Source organism: Podarcis gaigeae (genome assembly GCF_964106915.1).
Source record: "Podarcis gaigeae genome assembly, chromosome: 1".
In the NCBI taxonomy this organism is placed as follows: Eukaryota; Metazoa; Chordata; class Lepidosauria; order Squamata; family Lacertidae; genus Podarcis; species Podarcis gaigeae.
In genome coordinates, this window is record NC_139678.1 from 23,616,924 (window position 1) to 23,633,141 (window position 16,218).

The window sequence follows — 16,218 nt, forward strand, 5'->3', positions numbered from 1 at the left end:
GAGAGATCTGTTGCTCAGGAGTGTCCCAAGTATTTGTAAGCACAGCTCACCTACAACTAGTGACGAAGAGAGGAGATGGCCCTGTCAGTGAAATACAATCTGCAGGCAGCCACCTGCTCATGGCAGCTCCTTTGTGATTATACTCCTCTAGCAACATCTATTTCTAGCGCTTAGCGTTGTCACAGCCTGTCTTGTTCAGCTTGAGATAATATGAGAGCAATTTGCTTTCGACGTGGTTTAAATTGTTCACCGGAGCCATGAGAAACCCCCTCAGGCTCAGAACACATGCTTCATAATTCAGAAGGAGAGGGAATCGGCTAGCAGTTAATGGTACACCTTGTAGTGCAGCAGAGAGGTAAAAATATGGCCCCAGTTGTTTTGAATAATACACATGCACATAAACGCAATTCAAACCCCTTTCAGTTTTCCTGCTGCTTTTTGCTTTCTCAGGAGTAAAGAAGTGCCTTTAGGCTTGTTACCTGTAGGAACTCTCCCCATACCTGCATGCCAACAACAGCTGTGGGTTAAGTTCCCTCTCTCCATGAATGCATGACCCAACCTGGAGAATCTCTGCAGGACCCCAAAGCCTGGAATTCCAACAGTGGTTTGACCATGGAAGTTATGTTTATGTCTCTGTGATTGATATAGTTATTCAGACTCTGACTGCCCTGTACCCACAGACAGTCTTGGCAGTGACATCTGACTCTCAATCCATATTACCATTTTGTGAATCTGGCACATTCTTGGAACCAGGCAGGAAGTGATGAAAGATGCAGGGTGTTCTGTTCAGCCCTCCAAGTGATTCTGCTTCTTCTAGTGCATCTCACTTCCACTGAGCATCTGTTACCGCACGTTGTCTAACTGCTTATCTGGATGGATTTTCCAATAATGTGGGCTTTTGAAAGCAATCCCAGCAGAATGTTTTTCAACATTATTTCAGCATTCTTTCTCAGTCTCTGTGCAATCTCATAAATGTCTGTGCAGCTAGGCTGGATTTTTGGCAGGCTTCCCACAACCACCCTTAAGAGCACATACCAAGGGACATGGTTTTCCCACTCAAATTTTTTTCCACTACAGTGGTAGACTCCAAGCCTTGTTTTTTATTATTATCCAATTTCTACCCAGCACTTCCTTCAGATTCTCTTGCTAGAGTGTTTTTTTTCTGTTGCAATTACCACACTTAAGTACCCATTTCTTCAGCTTTTATCCCCCCTTTCTCTTTTACAGTTTTATCTGCCCCTCTTTTTGTACATTTAGTGCTGTTTCTTTCCTCAATCACCTTTATGTGCATCCCCACCTAGATTGGGTTTATGGCTCAACATGGGGCTTTCCCTATATGTGCCTGTCCTGTGACAGCAAAAAATTTAACACCTGAAATTCTGGAGATTCATATTTGTGACTTAAGCTATTTACTTCTAGTTGCACCCAGGACTAAATGTAGCCACCAGCCGTGGAAAAGTTATGGAACCAATTGGTTTGCAGACCAAGAGGCAGGCAGACAGGCCAAGATACACATCAGAAATCATCATTGCTTAAAATCTTAACCCATTCATTCCAATCCATTTGGAAACCAAGGTTTTAATGGCAAATAAAGTGTTTAAAACTACAGTGTGGAGGAATTCACTTAAACAATGCTTCAAGCAGCAAAAGCTTTTTCTTTCCACCCAAGGCATTAATTTCTCATGCTTTTCCTGTACTCTGAAAGGAAGGTTCCAATAATTTCTCTTGCCCCAGGACAAACAAACAAAAGGTAAAAAGTTACAGATAGAGGCCCTCTGGGGTGCCTTCTTGTTTCTTATAAAGAACATTCTCTTTTGATTTTTTGAAGTCTTCGTTTGTTACTTTCATTCTCCGTTCCCGCAGAGCCATCAAGCCAGCTTCTGTGCAAATAGCCTGCCAGAGATGGAAGCCTCTGGTTAGAAAATTATGAATCTCACTTTTATTCAATGCAGTGAAAAAATAATTTCAGTAAGCAATACTTGCAATATTGTCCAGCTAGGGCAGCAATCCTATGCATACTTACTTAGCAGTAAGCAGCACAGCACTGGCTGAGACTTACTTTTAAATAAACCTGCACAAGATCGGGGCATAAGCCTGTTAAGGTTGGTTCACAGCTTAACTAAACAAAAAGGCAATTGGACTGCAACACACAGTAATCTTTCCATACTTTTTTTGGTTCTTTCCCTCTCCATACTCTGCTCTCACAGAAGCAGAGCCCAATGAATCTTTTCAGCATTTGAGTGAAATGCCAAAATCGAAGTTTTTACAAGAAAATGGAGGTGAGATCTTGTGAGTCAGCTATGGTGCACCCACCAGTGAAAGACAAGGAAGCAAAACAGGCCAGAGCCTTTTCAACTCTGCAACTCATCTCTTATCAAGACATATAAGCAAGTGTCTCCGTACTTCCCTGTCTGAGCATCATGCTCAACTGCCAAGGTCCTCTTGGTTTTGCCGCATTCAGGGTTAGTCCCCTTACTGTCAATTCCTCCAACCCGTGCCAATGCTGGCAATATTTCAGCTCTTGTTAAAGCATGCCTCATGAAACACACTCAAGCCTTTTCTGGTGGTTAATGTTAGGAATTAATTAATGGGGCCCTTTTGATTAACAGTTGCATTTTATTTATAGCATTGTGATTTTAATGTTCTATCATTTTAACTTGAACACTTGAGATGGATTACAATGAATGCAAGGCCTTAGCTGCTCCCTCCTTCCCTGCAAAAGGCATTCTGCAAGTGTCAGATTCCTACAAGCTTCTAGTAAAATTTGGCAAAGCATTCAAGTATTTCTTACCCTCGTTCCATGAGTTTTAGTCCCTCATACCAAAGACAGGCCCACTTCCAAACATCAATGACTTTCTAACTCAGGAGGAGGCAAAATAGCTGACCAACATGGGAAATGCTTCCACGACACAGGACATTTGTTATCAGGCAAACTGGAAGATGCCAGTTCATATATTTTTTAAAAAACTAACCCTTTCAAAAATCAAGAATGTTCAGGTAACAGTTCCTCTAAAATCTGATAAAAATAATGGTGTTTGTGAGAAGGGATAAAACATATGAGGAAAGGAGGCTGAGATGATTCACTGTTAAGAGGAGAAAACTTTAATTGGTTATCAAGCATCTTACCTTAATATCTGCACCAGAAAGATCGTCTTTAGCCATAATCAGCTCATCCAGTGTGACATCATCTGCCAAAGTCATTCTGCTGGTATGAATCTGAAAGATGCGCTTCTTTGTTTTCTCGTCAGGCAGAGGGAATTCAATCTTCCTATCAATACGTCCTGCGGATTGAAAAACAACAACCAAGCAGCTTAGATTTTTACTGAGATGGAAGGATTTCCTTGGGAGGTGGCTTCACACTGCGACTAAACAGTTTACTTCTTTAAAAAGCAGTTTTATCCTAGAAATGGTGGCATGTCATCTGAAATGGAAATAAGCAACTGCAGCATAAACCATTTTTGGCACTTTCTATTCCACAGCTAATATGTTCCCCCTGACTAATGAGGATAAGCATCCCCTGAGGTTAAATTTTATACATGTTTCTCTTACATTTATATCCTGCCTTTCTTCCATGGAACTCAAGGTGGCTCATACAGGGTTTCCAGGCCATCTCCCATGATGTGCTCAGCTCCAACAAGTTTGTTGTATTATTTGTCTTCAAACCATACCCTGGGATCTAACATGCAGAACTGTAACTGCTCACATCCCTTATTTATCACGCCTCCCTCTCCTCGGCATCTAGATTATGAGCCACTGAGGGAGAGGAACTTGCCCATTTTTGCTTGGATAAAAGTGTCAGTAATAACATCAATAAAGAGTAAGCTATATAAAGGAAGCACTTAGTTTATTGAGAAACTGCAACACAGTCAATAGTCAAATACAAAAAAAGGTGGAAATAATTTGCAACACAATGATCACCTGGCCTGATTAAAGCTGGATCCAGTGTTTCTATTCTGTTAGTGGCCATGATCACTTTTACATCTCCACGTGAGTCGAACCCATCTAATTGGTTCAGCAGCTCCAGCATTGTTCGTTGTATTTCCCTTTCGCCCCCTGAATTTGAATCGTATCTTTGGAGGAGAAGAGAGAATAACATCAAAGTAAGTTGCATACAGCATTCTCCACAAAAGATCACATTTCCCTTTATCTCTAAATAAAATCACTGGGCAATCACAGGCAAATATGTTATGCCACAAGCAATGGATACACAGAGATCTCCCTCAACCTCTTTTCACATTCCGCTGGATGGATAAGAGGCTGGATTCAAAGCTGATCTACAAATGGCACTGCTTTGCTTGATCCTGCTTGCTTGGCACCACATAGCTGCTGCAAGTCTTTTCTGCCCTTCTCATTCCCCCTGCCCTCAGTTGAAACAGCACAAAAAGCCTTCAAGTTGGGGAATGGGTGCTTTTACAATACCATCAGATTTCACGTGCATAATTTGCTCTGTTTAACATAGCTGCATTTCAGCAACTTCTATCTGGTCTTCCTTTGAAATTTTAAATGACTGCTTTAGCCTCCAGTAATTATTACAACAGGTCTTACAAATGGCTCAGTTAGAGTATAGTCTGAGAGTGCCCTGGCACCTATATTACATCAGAAGTTACCCTCATAGCATCTTCAAACTTATTCCTACAATGTGAGGTAGAATTTTTTGAAAAAAATGAAATATGGTATTATCAGGATTATAGGCAACTTCCGGTTTAGGCACAGCCGAACTGATGTGCGATCACACACACGGCGCCGAACCTGGAAGGAGCCTCCAAACGTCATAAAGATGTCATGAAAAGGGGTGGAACAGGGGTGGAGCTGGCTTACATGTGCTCTACCAATGGGTGCAGGGGTCCAGAACGGAACCCTCGCACAAAACAAGGATTGGCTGTGTAGCAAAAACACCTGTGAGCAAAAGGAAAGTAACCTTAGGGGAGGGCAGAATGCAACACAGCTCCTGTATCCCACCAACTCCTGTCATTGATTGACTGGAAAGAAAGAAAAAAATGAAACCAATTCACAGAATTGCATTTGTTACATCCCACATTAAAGCGACAACCATGTCCTACCTTTTGGTACCTATAGCATCTATTTCATCGATGAAGACGATTGACGGGGCATGCTCCTCAGCCACTCGAAAGAGTTCTCGAACAAGCTTTGGACCATCTCCCAGGTACTTCTGTATGAGTTCAGAACCAACCACTCTCAGGAAGGTGGCAGAGGTTTGGTTTGCCACTGCTTTGGCTAGTAATGTTTTACCTGTTCGATTTCCAAAACACAGTTGAATTTAGAGCTTGCAGACACAGTGACTAATCTGCATTACAATGCTATGCATGCATGCAGTTTGGAACTATCCATAAGGTACCCATATTGTCTATGAGAAATTAACTTCTGAGGTTAGGCAATCTTACAATTCAGCTACAGCCTTGGAAGCTCTTCAAAAAGGTTCCTACAACTTGAACTCATGCTTCCTGGGGGAGAGGTATGCTTTATATTTATAATTTGCTGGAAGCTGCCTAGAGTGGCTGGAGAAACCCAGCCAGATGGGTGGGGTATAATAATAATAATAATAATAATAATAATAATAATAATAATATGCTTGACTGGAGTGTTGGTGTAGAGAAGCTATTTAAAGGAACGTCTGGAAAACATGGCCATAACTGGTGAAGATATTTTCTAAAAAAATAATAATCAATATATTCAAGGCAGTATACAGCCAAAAATTAAAACAACCAAATCAACACATAAAATATCCAAGTCAGTTTAAACCCCAAGACAATATAAAATAAAAACAGAACTATTAAGTAGACAAAGAGCTGGAAAAACATTTTGCAAACTCAACTTACAAAGGCACAACAGTCGTCAAAGACCTTAACCTGCCCCCAAAGATGCCAGGGAGGTAGCAGCCTTGGGCTTCCTTGCAGAAAAAGCTTTCCAGAGTTTCAGCACTGCAGCAGAAAAGGCACTGTGTCTTGTGGAGCCAATCTAGCCTCCACAGAAGATGGCATTTTCAGCAGCACCTCATATTAGCTTATCACACCCCACATTTCAGAACCACACTGTTATAAAGAACAATGCCAGAGATAGTAGCAAGACCTTATTGCTCCAGCCTCCAGGCAGAATATCTATGAGCTGTGTACCAATCATGAGGTGAAGCCTGGAGTGTCAACATTTAGAGACATATAGAACCAGAATGACAGAAGAGTAATACCTGTGCCAGGTGGTCCATACAGAATGACTCCTTTGGGTGGCTTGATACCCATCTCTTCATAATATTCAGGATGGGTCAAAGGGAGCTCAACAGACTCCTATAAGAAGAAGCAACAACATATCTATCTGTATATTAGCTCTTCCTAGCTGGAAAAAAAATATCACAGGCTGGGCAGTGAATTAATGATCAAAATTAGAATTTTCAAAAGTGAATGTTAACACTGAGTATTTTAAAGCAACAAATGCCGGCAACTCCAATGTTTCCAACAGACACCAGTGTGATGAAGGAGCTGGAGCGTCAATTTGAGAAACAAGAGCCCCGAGAAACAGAGATCTGAAGCGTCACTCAGCTTGGATAGTCCCAAGCAATTCTCTGTAAGCCTAATTTCTCTTACAGGATTAAAGTGCACAATTTCTTTGCAAGTTGCTATAATACATACATACATACATACATACATGAATGTTTTTCACCATCATCTGGGTCTCAAAGTGGCTTACAATGATAGAAACATGAAATATTACAATATACAAAAACTTAAAACGTATATTAAATTTCAAACATTTAAAATCTCATAAATTAAAACACCAGAGAAGCTTTCATGAGGCAAAGGCCTCCTGAAATAGGGTGGTTTTAACTAGGCACCTGAAATACAGCAGGGACAGTGCCTGCTTGACTTCTAGTAGAAGGATATTCCATGGAGTTGCACCCACAATGCTGAAGGCACAACTTCTCACTGGCATGAGCTGTGCATCTGCTCCATGGGGGACCACTAATAGTGCTTCCTCTGATGATCTCAGTGATCAGCTTGGGACTTAAGGCAGTCCTTGAGGTTTCTTGGGCCGCAGCTATTCAGGTCTTTGCACAAGAACTGTGAACCTGGTCCAGTAGCAAAGAGCAAGCCAGTGCAGGTCTTTTATCACTGGTGTAAACGTTAACAGGTAAAAGTTTACAGTATTATTTATTTTAGGATTTATAAACTGCTCTATATTCAGAGAATACTCATATAAAACAGTACAGATCATATACAGTAAAACTTCCGTGAACGTCTGACTTGTCTAGCGTCCATTCCGGCAAACGAAGTACCGGAACGGATTACATCCGAGCTTGCCGCTTGCTCATGCACAGAAGTGCTAAATCGCGCTTCGTACATAAGTGCAAACCACTCCACGTGAGTGCGTAGATGCAGCGCTTTGCCCTGCGTCCTTTTCGGCTAATGGCTGGGGCTCCAGAACGGATCCTGGCCACAAAACAAGGTACGACTGTAAACAGTATTTTTAAAAAATGAACAAGAATTAAAAACTGCAGAGATAAAATATACTCGTTTTGAAAGGCTTGGGACAGAAAAAGATGATTTTTCAATAAACACTGGAAAACAGAACAGGAGGTTGCTTCATTTCTAAAGGAAGAGAACTGTAGTGGGCTGGAGCCTCAGCACTACAATCACATGCTCAAGCCGCAGGGACATGTGGCACCATCAAGAGAGATCATTACCTGACCGCTTCTCCGCTAAGCAAAATACAACTGAAGTTCCTGCAATACTTGCTGAATCAAGTAAATACCGGCACTTTTTTTTGTTGTTTTTTTTAAATTGTGACATAATCAAACGTCCTTCTTCTCCCCCCTTTTTTTCTTCTTCCAATAATATTTATTGAAATTCCTACAAACATATTACATACTATAAAATCAATAAAACAAAAATAAGAAAGATAAAAAAATAAAAAACAACAGATATAACAAATAATAACCAAAGATATAACCACAAACACATATACAATGAAAATTAATTAATTAGTTAAACTTCCAACTTCTTTCATCAGTGCTGAAAGTATAAATACCTTAATTTCTTGAATCTGGTTATCTAAGCCTCCAATATCTGCATATGTCTCTTGAGGGGCTTTCTCCACCTTCATCACTGTCACTAAAGGATCTGTGTCATCCATGAGGACTCCTATCACAGCGTGGACCTAATCAAAACAGGCAGCAGCACCAATAAATAATATTGCATGTAATTCACTTGGGTCTGGGTTGGAGAGAAACGACATGTTTATCTGAGTGTTTGTCCCATTACCAGCAAGGAGGCAAAGCATAAATGTCATTGACATAGGTCTGTGGGCCAGCTCGCTTGGTCAAAATCAACGCCAGAAAAGGATGCCCAGGACCACCCCAAATCAGCAGCGACCTCTGCTGCTTCTGCCTGCTCCAAAGTACAGTCCTATCTGGCAGATCTCTACACCACAGCCAAAGTTTGTTTATTTATAATAAACCTATTGGTCGCTTGTCACCCAAAGGGTGCATAAATACATTGTACCATAGAAAAAGAAGAGGGGAATCAAATAAAACGTATGCCATATTGGGGGGGGGGGGGAATGAAACACCAGCCGCCAGTTACAGTAACAGAAAGTGTAAGCAGCACACAGGCAATAATAAAGTTCTCTGACTCGCTCGGAAGAGTCAACAGCAAACACAAGTAACACAAGCTACTGAGACAAAGTTTTGGTTGCTGCACATTGGGCCCTAAACATGTCTACAAATACAAATACATGCAAGATGAATAGTGTGATCTAAGTTACGCACAGGTACAACCACAGCATTCCAGCAGTAACTTCAATGAAAATGGCAACTGAATTTCAGATGCTGCTGCCAAACTGCTGCAGCCCTATCGGTCAACAGGGCAAGTTTGCTACATATCCAATTAAGCATGGCTCAGGCTACATCATTACACCATGCTGCAACACCAGCGACAAAAATTAAAAGAAACTGGTATTGTCTGCCACTTTCTATTGACTAAACTTTCCAAGGGAAGTGGCAGAGCAGATGACAAGTAATTATCCTCTCATGAAAATGATTTCACAGCTGATCAAAAGAGGCACCTTTCTTTTTGCTTTTCTTCATACCTTTCCATTCTAATCCAAAGAAGCAACAACCTGGCGCTGTTCAAATCAATAGGAATCTAGAATCTCATAACTAGCTGACCTCATGTGATCAACTCTCTCTACACAGGGGTGTTTACTTTCTCTGTTGCCCTCCTCCAAGTTCTCCATTAAGTTTGAATCTTTTTCAAATTTGTCATGCCCAGACCACAGCAGGTAGTCAAAATGTGCATGGTGCAAATTCAAGACTGCAGCAGAGGGAAAGGCAAGAAGCAGGTTGGGCTGAGAACTAGCTCCATTTGGTTCCTTCTCTCTCTAAACTGTTTCTATTCCATTTTAAATATTGGTGCCCAAGTTTGTTTTCTTCTTCCTCCTCAACCTTTTTTCCTTTTGTGCCATGTATTTTAGATTGAAAACTGGCACGCAAGGATTGTCTTACTCGTTCCTGGCGGCTCTGGGAGATTTTTGAGCTTCAGAGTGCGGCACAATTTTTTAAGATAAATAAATATGAATAAATGTTACGCACTTTCAGAGGCAGACTACTCATCTTTAAATATGACAATAATTACCTTATGATTAAGCAGAACTGAACACCCTGGCTCCAGCAAATCCTTGTCTACAAAGGAGAGAATGCTGACATAGTGCTCTGATCCCACCGACGTAGACACGATAGCATGATTATCATCAATAATCTCCTCCAGTGTCCCTACAGACATCGGGGTCCCTCTCAGATCATCCACCTTTGATCGCTCTTCCTGCAAACAAAAATAAAATGTAGGTATGCATGGATTGACCATCACCCTGCCAACCTTCTATATCTACAGTAGAGAAAGGACTGATAGGGCCCCATTTGGTGGCAGTCCCTACCTACATACAAGGGCCTCAAGCTAATTCCATTATGTTAGAACAGAAAGTCTGCAAATAGGCAAGATAGCAAGAATGTAAAACTGACAATAGGTTCTGCTTAAGTTTGTGCTTCTTAAAGTCCTAAGTAATCAAGCTTGTTTTATGCCACCCTATCTTTACCTAGAGTAGGTGAGTCCTGTGCATCCTTTTCAATATAAATCTATATTGTATTGAGAACCTTGGATGTCATTTTAAATGGCTTTGTTTGTAAACCTTATAAATAGAAGAGCAAGCTAAAAATGTGATGCATTGGATTTTCCTTTCTTTCTTTATCTTTATTTGCCAGACCAATAGCTACTATGGTATACTAAACTTCCAATGTAGTTTCTTTAACACACTACCTGAGAACACCTATAGGGCTTATTCTGTTATGCTTCTAACAGAAAAATGATTATTCTGCTTCATAGAATAGCTTGAGCCAATAGGACGAGGGAAAACTGTGGCCCTCCTAATGTTGCTGGACTACAGTGGATTTTCAAAGTGCAGAAATAAGCCACGTCCATTTTGTTCTCTATATAATAAGCACAGTTTCAGAAACATGGCAAGGTCATTCAAGATTCTGAACAATTTATTGTGGAATGAGATTTCCTCAGGCAACGCCTGTTTCACTAAATTAATAGAAGAGGCAGAAGGTGGAAAGTATACAAACAAATGGCTTGAGATACAGACTGGAGCAAGTTAATAACTGGAGATGGATAAGTAGAGAGAATATTTGCCTCTCAACATATACCTCTTGCTTTTCTTCCAAAGGTTTCATCTGTTCCTGGTTCCTGATGAATTCTTCCTCCATCAAAAGGTAATCTTTTATTCTTTCCAGCTTCAACAGTTTGAGTCTGCACTGGGTGTGAGGGGTTACTATAAAGAAAAAGGCAAAGAATAAAAATATTCAAATTCTGTGAGTGAAGCTTTGGGGAAAACACTGGTATCTTCATTCTTTGGGATTGCCAACTAAATAGGATTTTTAAGCTCTAACCATTTGCCTGGGTTTCCTGCTTTCTACCCTTAGCTACTACTTTCCTGTGAATGCAAGGGGACCTATCTTATTCTGAACTGCAGTGAGAAGGAGCTACTGTACTAGATGGAAGCATGTTGAGATTTCATGTGGAGAGGTTATATGCCAGCAAGGTGTGGCAGAGTCTTCCGGTAGAGGAGCCATGATGATGATGATGATGACTTATTTTTGAGGGATAAATGTGTTCATTATTTACTTTACTTACTTACGTTAGTATATTGCCCAACATCTTAATGTTATCACACAAATCCCATAAGAGATTTTAAAAACAAATAATCACAATAAAATTAGAAGAAATAAAACCAAGGGTAGCAAACCACATAAAACAGCATTAAAAAGCACTAAGAGCACAACTCTAACTATGTCTAACTCAGAAGTCCTACTGAATTTAGGACTTCAGCCTAAAAGATTTAGTTTCAAAGCAAAAGGATTATAACACACGGTGCCAGGCAAGCCTCTCTGGAGAGGGAATTCCACAACCAGTACAGTATCATTGAAAATGCCCTCTCTCCAGTAATCACCCACCACCACACCTCATTTGGCGAGCACACTCAGAGAAAGGCCTCTGAAAATGACCTCAGAGTCAAGGTAGGTGTATTTGAAAGGTTGTTTTAATATGGCTAAAATGTGCTCTGTGCTTCCAGTATTTGAAGAGTAATCAGACTATAAAATAAATTCTAAAAGTTGAAAATGACTAGACACCAGGCAAACACGTCTTCTGTGATGGTAACTTCCTGAAATATTCACAAACCAGCTGCACTTACCCAGTGGAAGTTTGCTGGCAGCATCTGGTCCCTTTGTCTTCTTCTTCTTTTTCCCCACTCGAGTTGGAACTGGAGGCTCATATTTCTTCTTCTTATCCTTTTTTATTTCAAGAATCAGGTAGAAAGAGTCAGAATGGTGAAAGAATTGACCCCAATGAAACCTGTGCAAGTGTTAGCAGTGCAGTGTGAAGAAATATGATTGCTGACCAGGGATGGAGACCTGTGGTCCTTCAGATATTGTTGAACTACTGCTTTCAAAATCTTTAACCACTAGTCATGCTGGATAGGGCTAATGAGAGCTGGAGTGCCACAGGTTTCCGACCCCTGGCCTAGACCAGTACAAGGAGAAACACTGAAGCAACTCCAATCTGCAACTCTTACCAAAAATCTGGGAGGCAAGTTATTAATACAGAGCTCTCTGATCAATAAACTACAACCACAGGTTTCTGACTGTGTTCTAAGTGACCTCCAAAGGTCCACTATAGACAATTTCTACTCCAGCAAACAGGCTGAGAGAACACCTCCTCCTCCATGCTGCTGTGATTCTTGGCAACTGGAGCTAATGCTTCACATCTTACTATGTATGGCCTTAGAAATCAAGATCCAGGTGGCTGGAGAAACATAGTGTGCCTCCGAAACAAATCAGCGCATACAATGCTCACAATTTGTCCAAGAGGACTGCTGCTCAGTTGGCTCCAAACAACAGAAGGCACAAAATGAGATGTATTAGTTATGCGGTTGGTAAGATTACTTAAATGCTGCTATGGAAAGGACAGAGGAAGTTTATGTTGGTGAAAAACGTTTGTTTAAAAGTTTCTGATTACAAACTCTTGATAATCACTGTAGTACTAATGGATTCTAGATTATTAAATTCAGTATTTTCCTGTGTGTCAATGTAGCACAGTGGCGACTGATAATGTTTTATGATTAAGGCATTATCTATATGCAGCAAGTAAAGCCATCTACATGGCCTTACTTGCTGCATATAGATAATGCCTTAATCATAAAACAAAAAAATGGGGATACTGTAGCACAAATTCAATTACACAATGATACACCCGAGGAAATGCTGCCCAATTAGCACAGAACAGATTTTCTAAACAAAATTGTATTGCTGCATTTCTCCAGGAATTACAACTGATAAAAACATTTTTACATTTTCTTACTTTGTCATCCTTCTTGCCACCTCCAGGACCATGTCCACCACTCTGACTTTGACCCTAATAATGGGAACAAACAGAAGATCAAATGGCATACTAAAAGTCAGTCTAGTTCACGTTTGAAATATACAGGAACCTCCCATTCCCCCCCTTACACACATCCCACTCACGCAGAATTGCATTTACGCGAGGCGCTGCACCATAAACAAATAAATTGCCCTTCCCTTGACCAGTGGCACAGGAGGCACTTTCTCCTTGTCTCCACCATCCTGGCACCAGTGGACCCATGCCCTCTATGGCCAGCTGCTGCAGCTGCACACACTAGCTCCCCTCAGACAGGCAGGCCAGGCAGTGGCCCGAGCAATTTCCAGGGCGAATCTGTCTCTCTCCTCTCTGCGCACTCTCCCTATTAAAATGGGGGTTCTTCCCACATTACATGATTTCATTTACGTACACAGGGGCCCAGAACATAACCCGCACGTAAGTGGGGGGACGGACCTGTACTAAACATATTGATATTCAAATATTTACACCATGAACCAAGTCCCATTCTACCTGTAAGATTGTAATCCTATCCGCACATTTGAGGAAGCAAGTCTCAATGAACTCAGCAGAAATGACTTCTGAGATATTTAGGATCATACTGCATGCATGTTTAGGACTGCAGCTTAAGATGTGCAAAACAGATGCAAACTTCCAGCATCTTAATGAAATTGGAAGTACAGTCTACGATCTGCCACACTGGAAAATAATAAAACTTTTAGTTTCAACAAAAATTCTTCACAGTGAAGTGCTTTAAAACCAAACTGACAAATTCTCAGTTGTGTTTGGAGAGCTAATCATACTAGCATAGTGATGTGCAGTTCAATCCTACGAATGTTTACTTGGAAGCTTTATAATGTTCTGTGGGGTTGCTTCCAGGTAAGCGTGCATACAACTGCACTAAGGGCCAAAAGCAGGATGTCCTCAATTTAAATCACTCCACTACCATAACTGAGTAAATGGGCTTTCAAGCAACCAGGGCAGCTTACGATAAAAGCAATGTGACTGCCCTGCACAACCAACCTTCCAATGAGAAGCAACCATGTGGGCTTTTATAAGTTAAAAGCTACTGCTGCGTTTTTTATTTTATTTTTTAGATCTGCCAAGTGGTTACAGAGTTTTACCCTCCAACTCAGTGGTCTCTTGGAATCACAGCTTCACTGGGGCTAAACAGGACACAAAAACCTCTGTAAACAAACAATTCACACGCAGAGACCTGTATGTGTGAGCTGTGATTCACACACAGAGACCTATACATGTGAGGCATGAATACAGTCGATGCTCGGGTTGCGAGCGTAATATGTGTGGGAAGTACGTCCGCAACCCGCAGCGCTGTGTTTGCACACACACGGGTCCTGATTCGGCGCTTCTGCGCATGCACCGAAACCCGGCCGTAACCCATTCCAGTACTTCCAGGTTTGGCGCGGTGCACAACCTGAAGTGTCTGTAACCTGAGGTATGACTGTATATTTGTGTGTATAAGGCACATACAGAAACAAAAACAATTATTATTATTACATTGTTTATACCCTCCCATCTGACTGGATTGACTCATCCACTCTGGGGCACAAAAGTCTGTGCAGTACAGTGGTACCTCTGGTTACGTACTTAAATCGTTCCGGAGGTCCGTTCTTAACCTGAAACTGTTCTTAACCTGAAGCACCACTTTAGCTAATGGGGCCTCCCGCTGCCGCTGTGCCACTGGAGCATGATTTCTGTTCTCATCCTGAAGCAAAGTTCTTAACCCAAGGTACCACTGCATTGTATAGATAGACGGGCAGGTGTTTGTGTGTGTGTTTTCCACACCAGAGGCTGGCATTGGCAGATGCGACTAGTGGCCACATATGTCTCACTTTAGGCGTCACCACAACCGACGAGCGCCAAGGCCGTCACAGCCTAACTCTTGACAGCGAGCTCCCAGAAGGGGCCCGGATACCTCCGCGACCATCTTCGCCGTCGCAGCCCGGGGGTGATGGTGGAGTGGGCCCTCGAGACCTTTAGCCCCGCTCTTCCTTACTCTCTGGTCCCCATCCACCCCGCCTCGAGTAGGGGGCGGGCCATGACACCGCATTAAATCTGCGAAGCCCACGCAGAGAGACGGAAGCGGCAGGATCCTGGTCCACCTCTCCCTCCTCCTCGCCACCTCTCGGTTTCTCCAGGGGAGGCCCAGCTGCGGCGCCCGCAGACCGAAAACCCCCGGACTCACCGGCCTCCCCAACCAGACTCACCATTCTGCTCACTCACAGCCGGCCGCCGGAAACTGAGCGGACCCTTGAAGCGGCGGAAGCGGAAGCGGGCTCGCTACGGGCCGCCGCGAGGACCAAAAAGCATGCGCGGAGCCGATAGGGGGCGGAGCCAAGGATTGGCAGGAGCCTATCAAAAAGAAGGTTCGGGGAAAAGGACGCCCGCTTGTTTCTATGGGAACGGGAGAAAGGCACCGTCGTAGATGTTTTGATTCCCTGGGGGTGGAGGACGGGTTGTGTGTGTTGCAGTGTGCCCCCCCAAGAAGGTTTATTTAGAAAATAAAATAAAAATGCTTTAAATGAGTTGATCTTGGAAGGGACAGGAAACTTTTTGGAAGAGAGGGGTTGCAATGGAAAAGCTCTTGGCGTGGATTTGAGAAGAGAAAGGGAATTAACATTTTGATAAATAAAGGATCGACGCATGCTGATTTACGTGCAAAAGTTCTGTTGTTTCGGTTAAAAAAATAAAAAGGATTTATGTGAAGTGCATGCTCATATTAAACGTCCTGCTGATGATCTGAAGAAAAATGTGTGCGTGTTGCCAGCACAGTTGAAAGCGATATGATTGGAACATGCAATAGTTTTTTCTGATGCAAAGACAGGAGTAGGCTCAGATCTGAGTCGCTTTCCACGGCCCTGGAGCGAAGTGATCTCTGATGGGTCCCCTCCTGCATTGGTGCCCACCACATTGGTGGAAAACACACACACACACACACACACAGAGAGAGAGAGAGAGAGAGAGAGAGAGAGAGAGAGAGTTTTAATTACATAAAATGCCTCATCTCGGAGCAAAACTATATTAGGGGAAACTTGATAATTAAAATGGTGAATAATTTGCAGATATTATCTGCAGATATACCAGTAGGTTTAGAATTCTGTTAGACAGAGCTTTGAGGTTAAGGATAGGAGAGGCAGAGGGAACACTATGCTTTCCTCCTCCTTTCCCTCAGCGTGACCCATACACCCACCCCCAATCCAGGGGGTTGAAGAAATCCCTAGAACAGCAGGTATGCGAGGTG

At 42.2% G+C, this 16,218-nt stretch overlaps 1 protein-coding gene across 2 annotated transcripts; it reads right to left on the bottom strand.

Annotated features, from left to right (window-relative positions):
- Positions 1-1,562: 1,562 nt before the first annotated feature.
- PSMC1 (proteasome 26S subunit, ATPase 1) lies at positions 1,563-15,288 on the bottom strand. Of its 2 annotated transcripts, XM_083736574.1 has the most exons (11): positions 15,185-15,288; positions 12,921-12,974; positions 11,755-11,851; positions 10,709-10,833; positions 9,642-9,827; positions 8,038-8,166; positions 6,203-6,299; positions 5,061-5,250; positions 3,919-4,070; positions 3,127-3,281; positions 1,563-1,893 (listed from the first exon to the last, which is right to left on the bottom strand). In XM_083736574.1, exons 1-11 carry the CDS (start codon positions 15,185-15,187, stop codon positions 1,759-1,761), a joined length of 1,323 nt encoding a protein of 440 aa, XP_083592700.1. In that variant the 5' UTR covers positions 15,188-15,288; the 3' UTR covers positions 1,563-1,758. The 2 variants fall into 2 exon arrangements, with proteins under 2 accessions (XP_083592700.1, XP_083592701.1); XM_083736575.1 differs by lacking the exon at positions 15,185-15,288 and having other exon boundaries at positions 11,755-12,725; positions 12,765-12,969.
- Between the last annotated feature and the right edge of the window lie 930 nt (positions 15,289-16,218).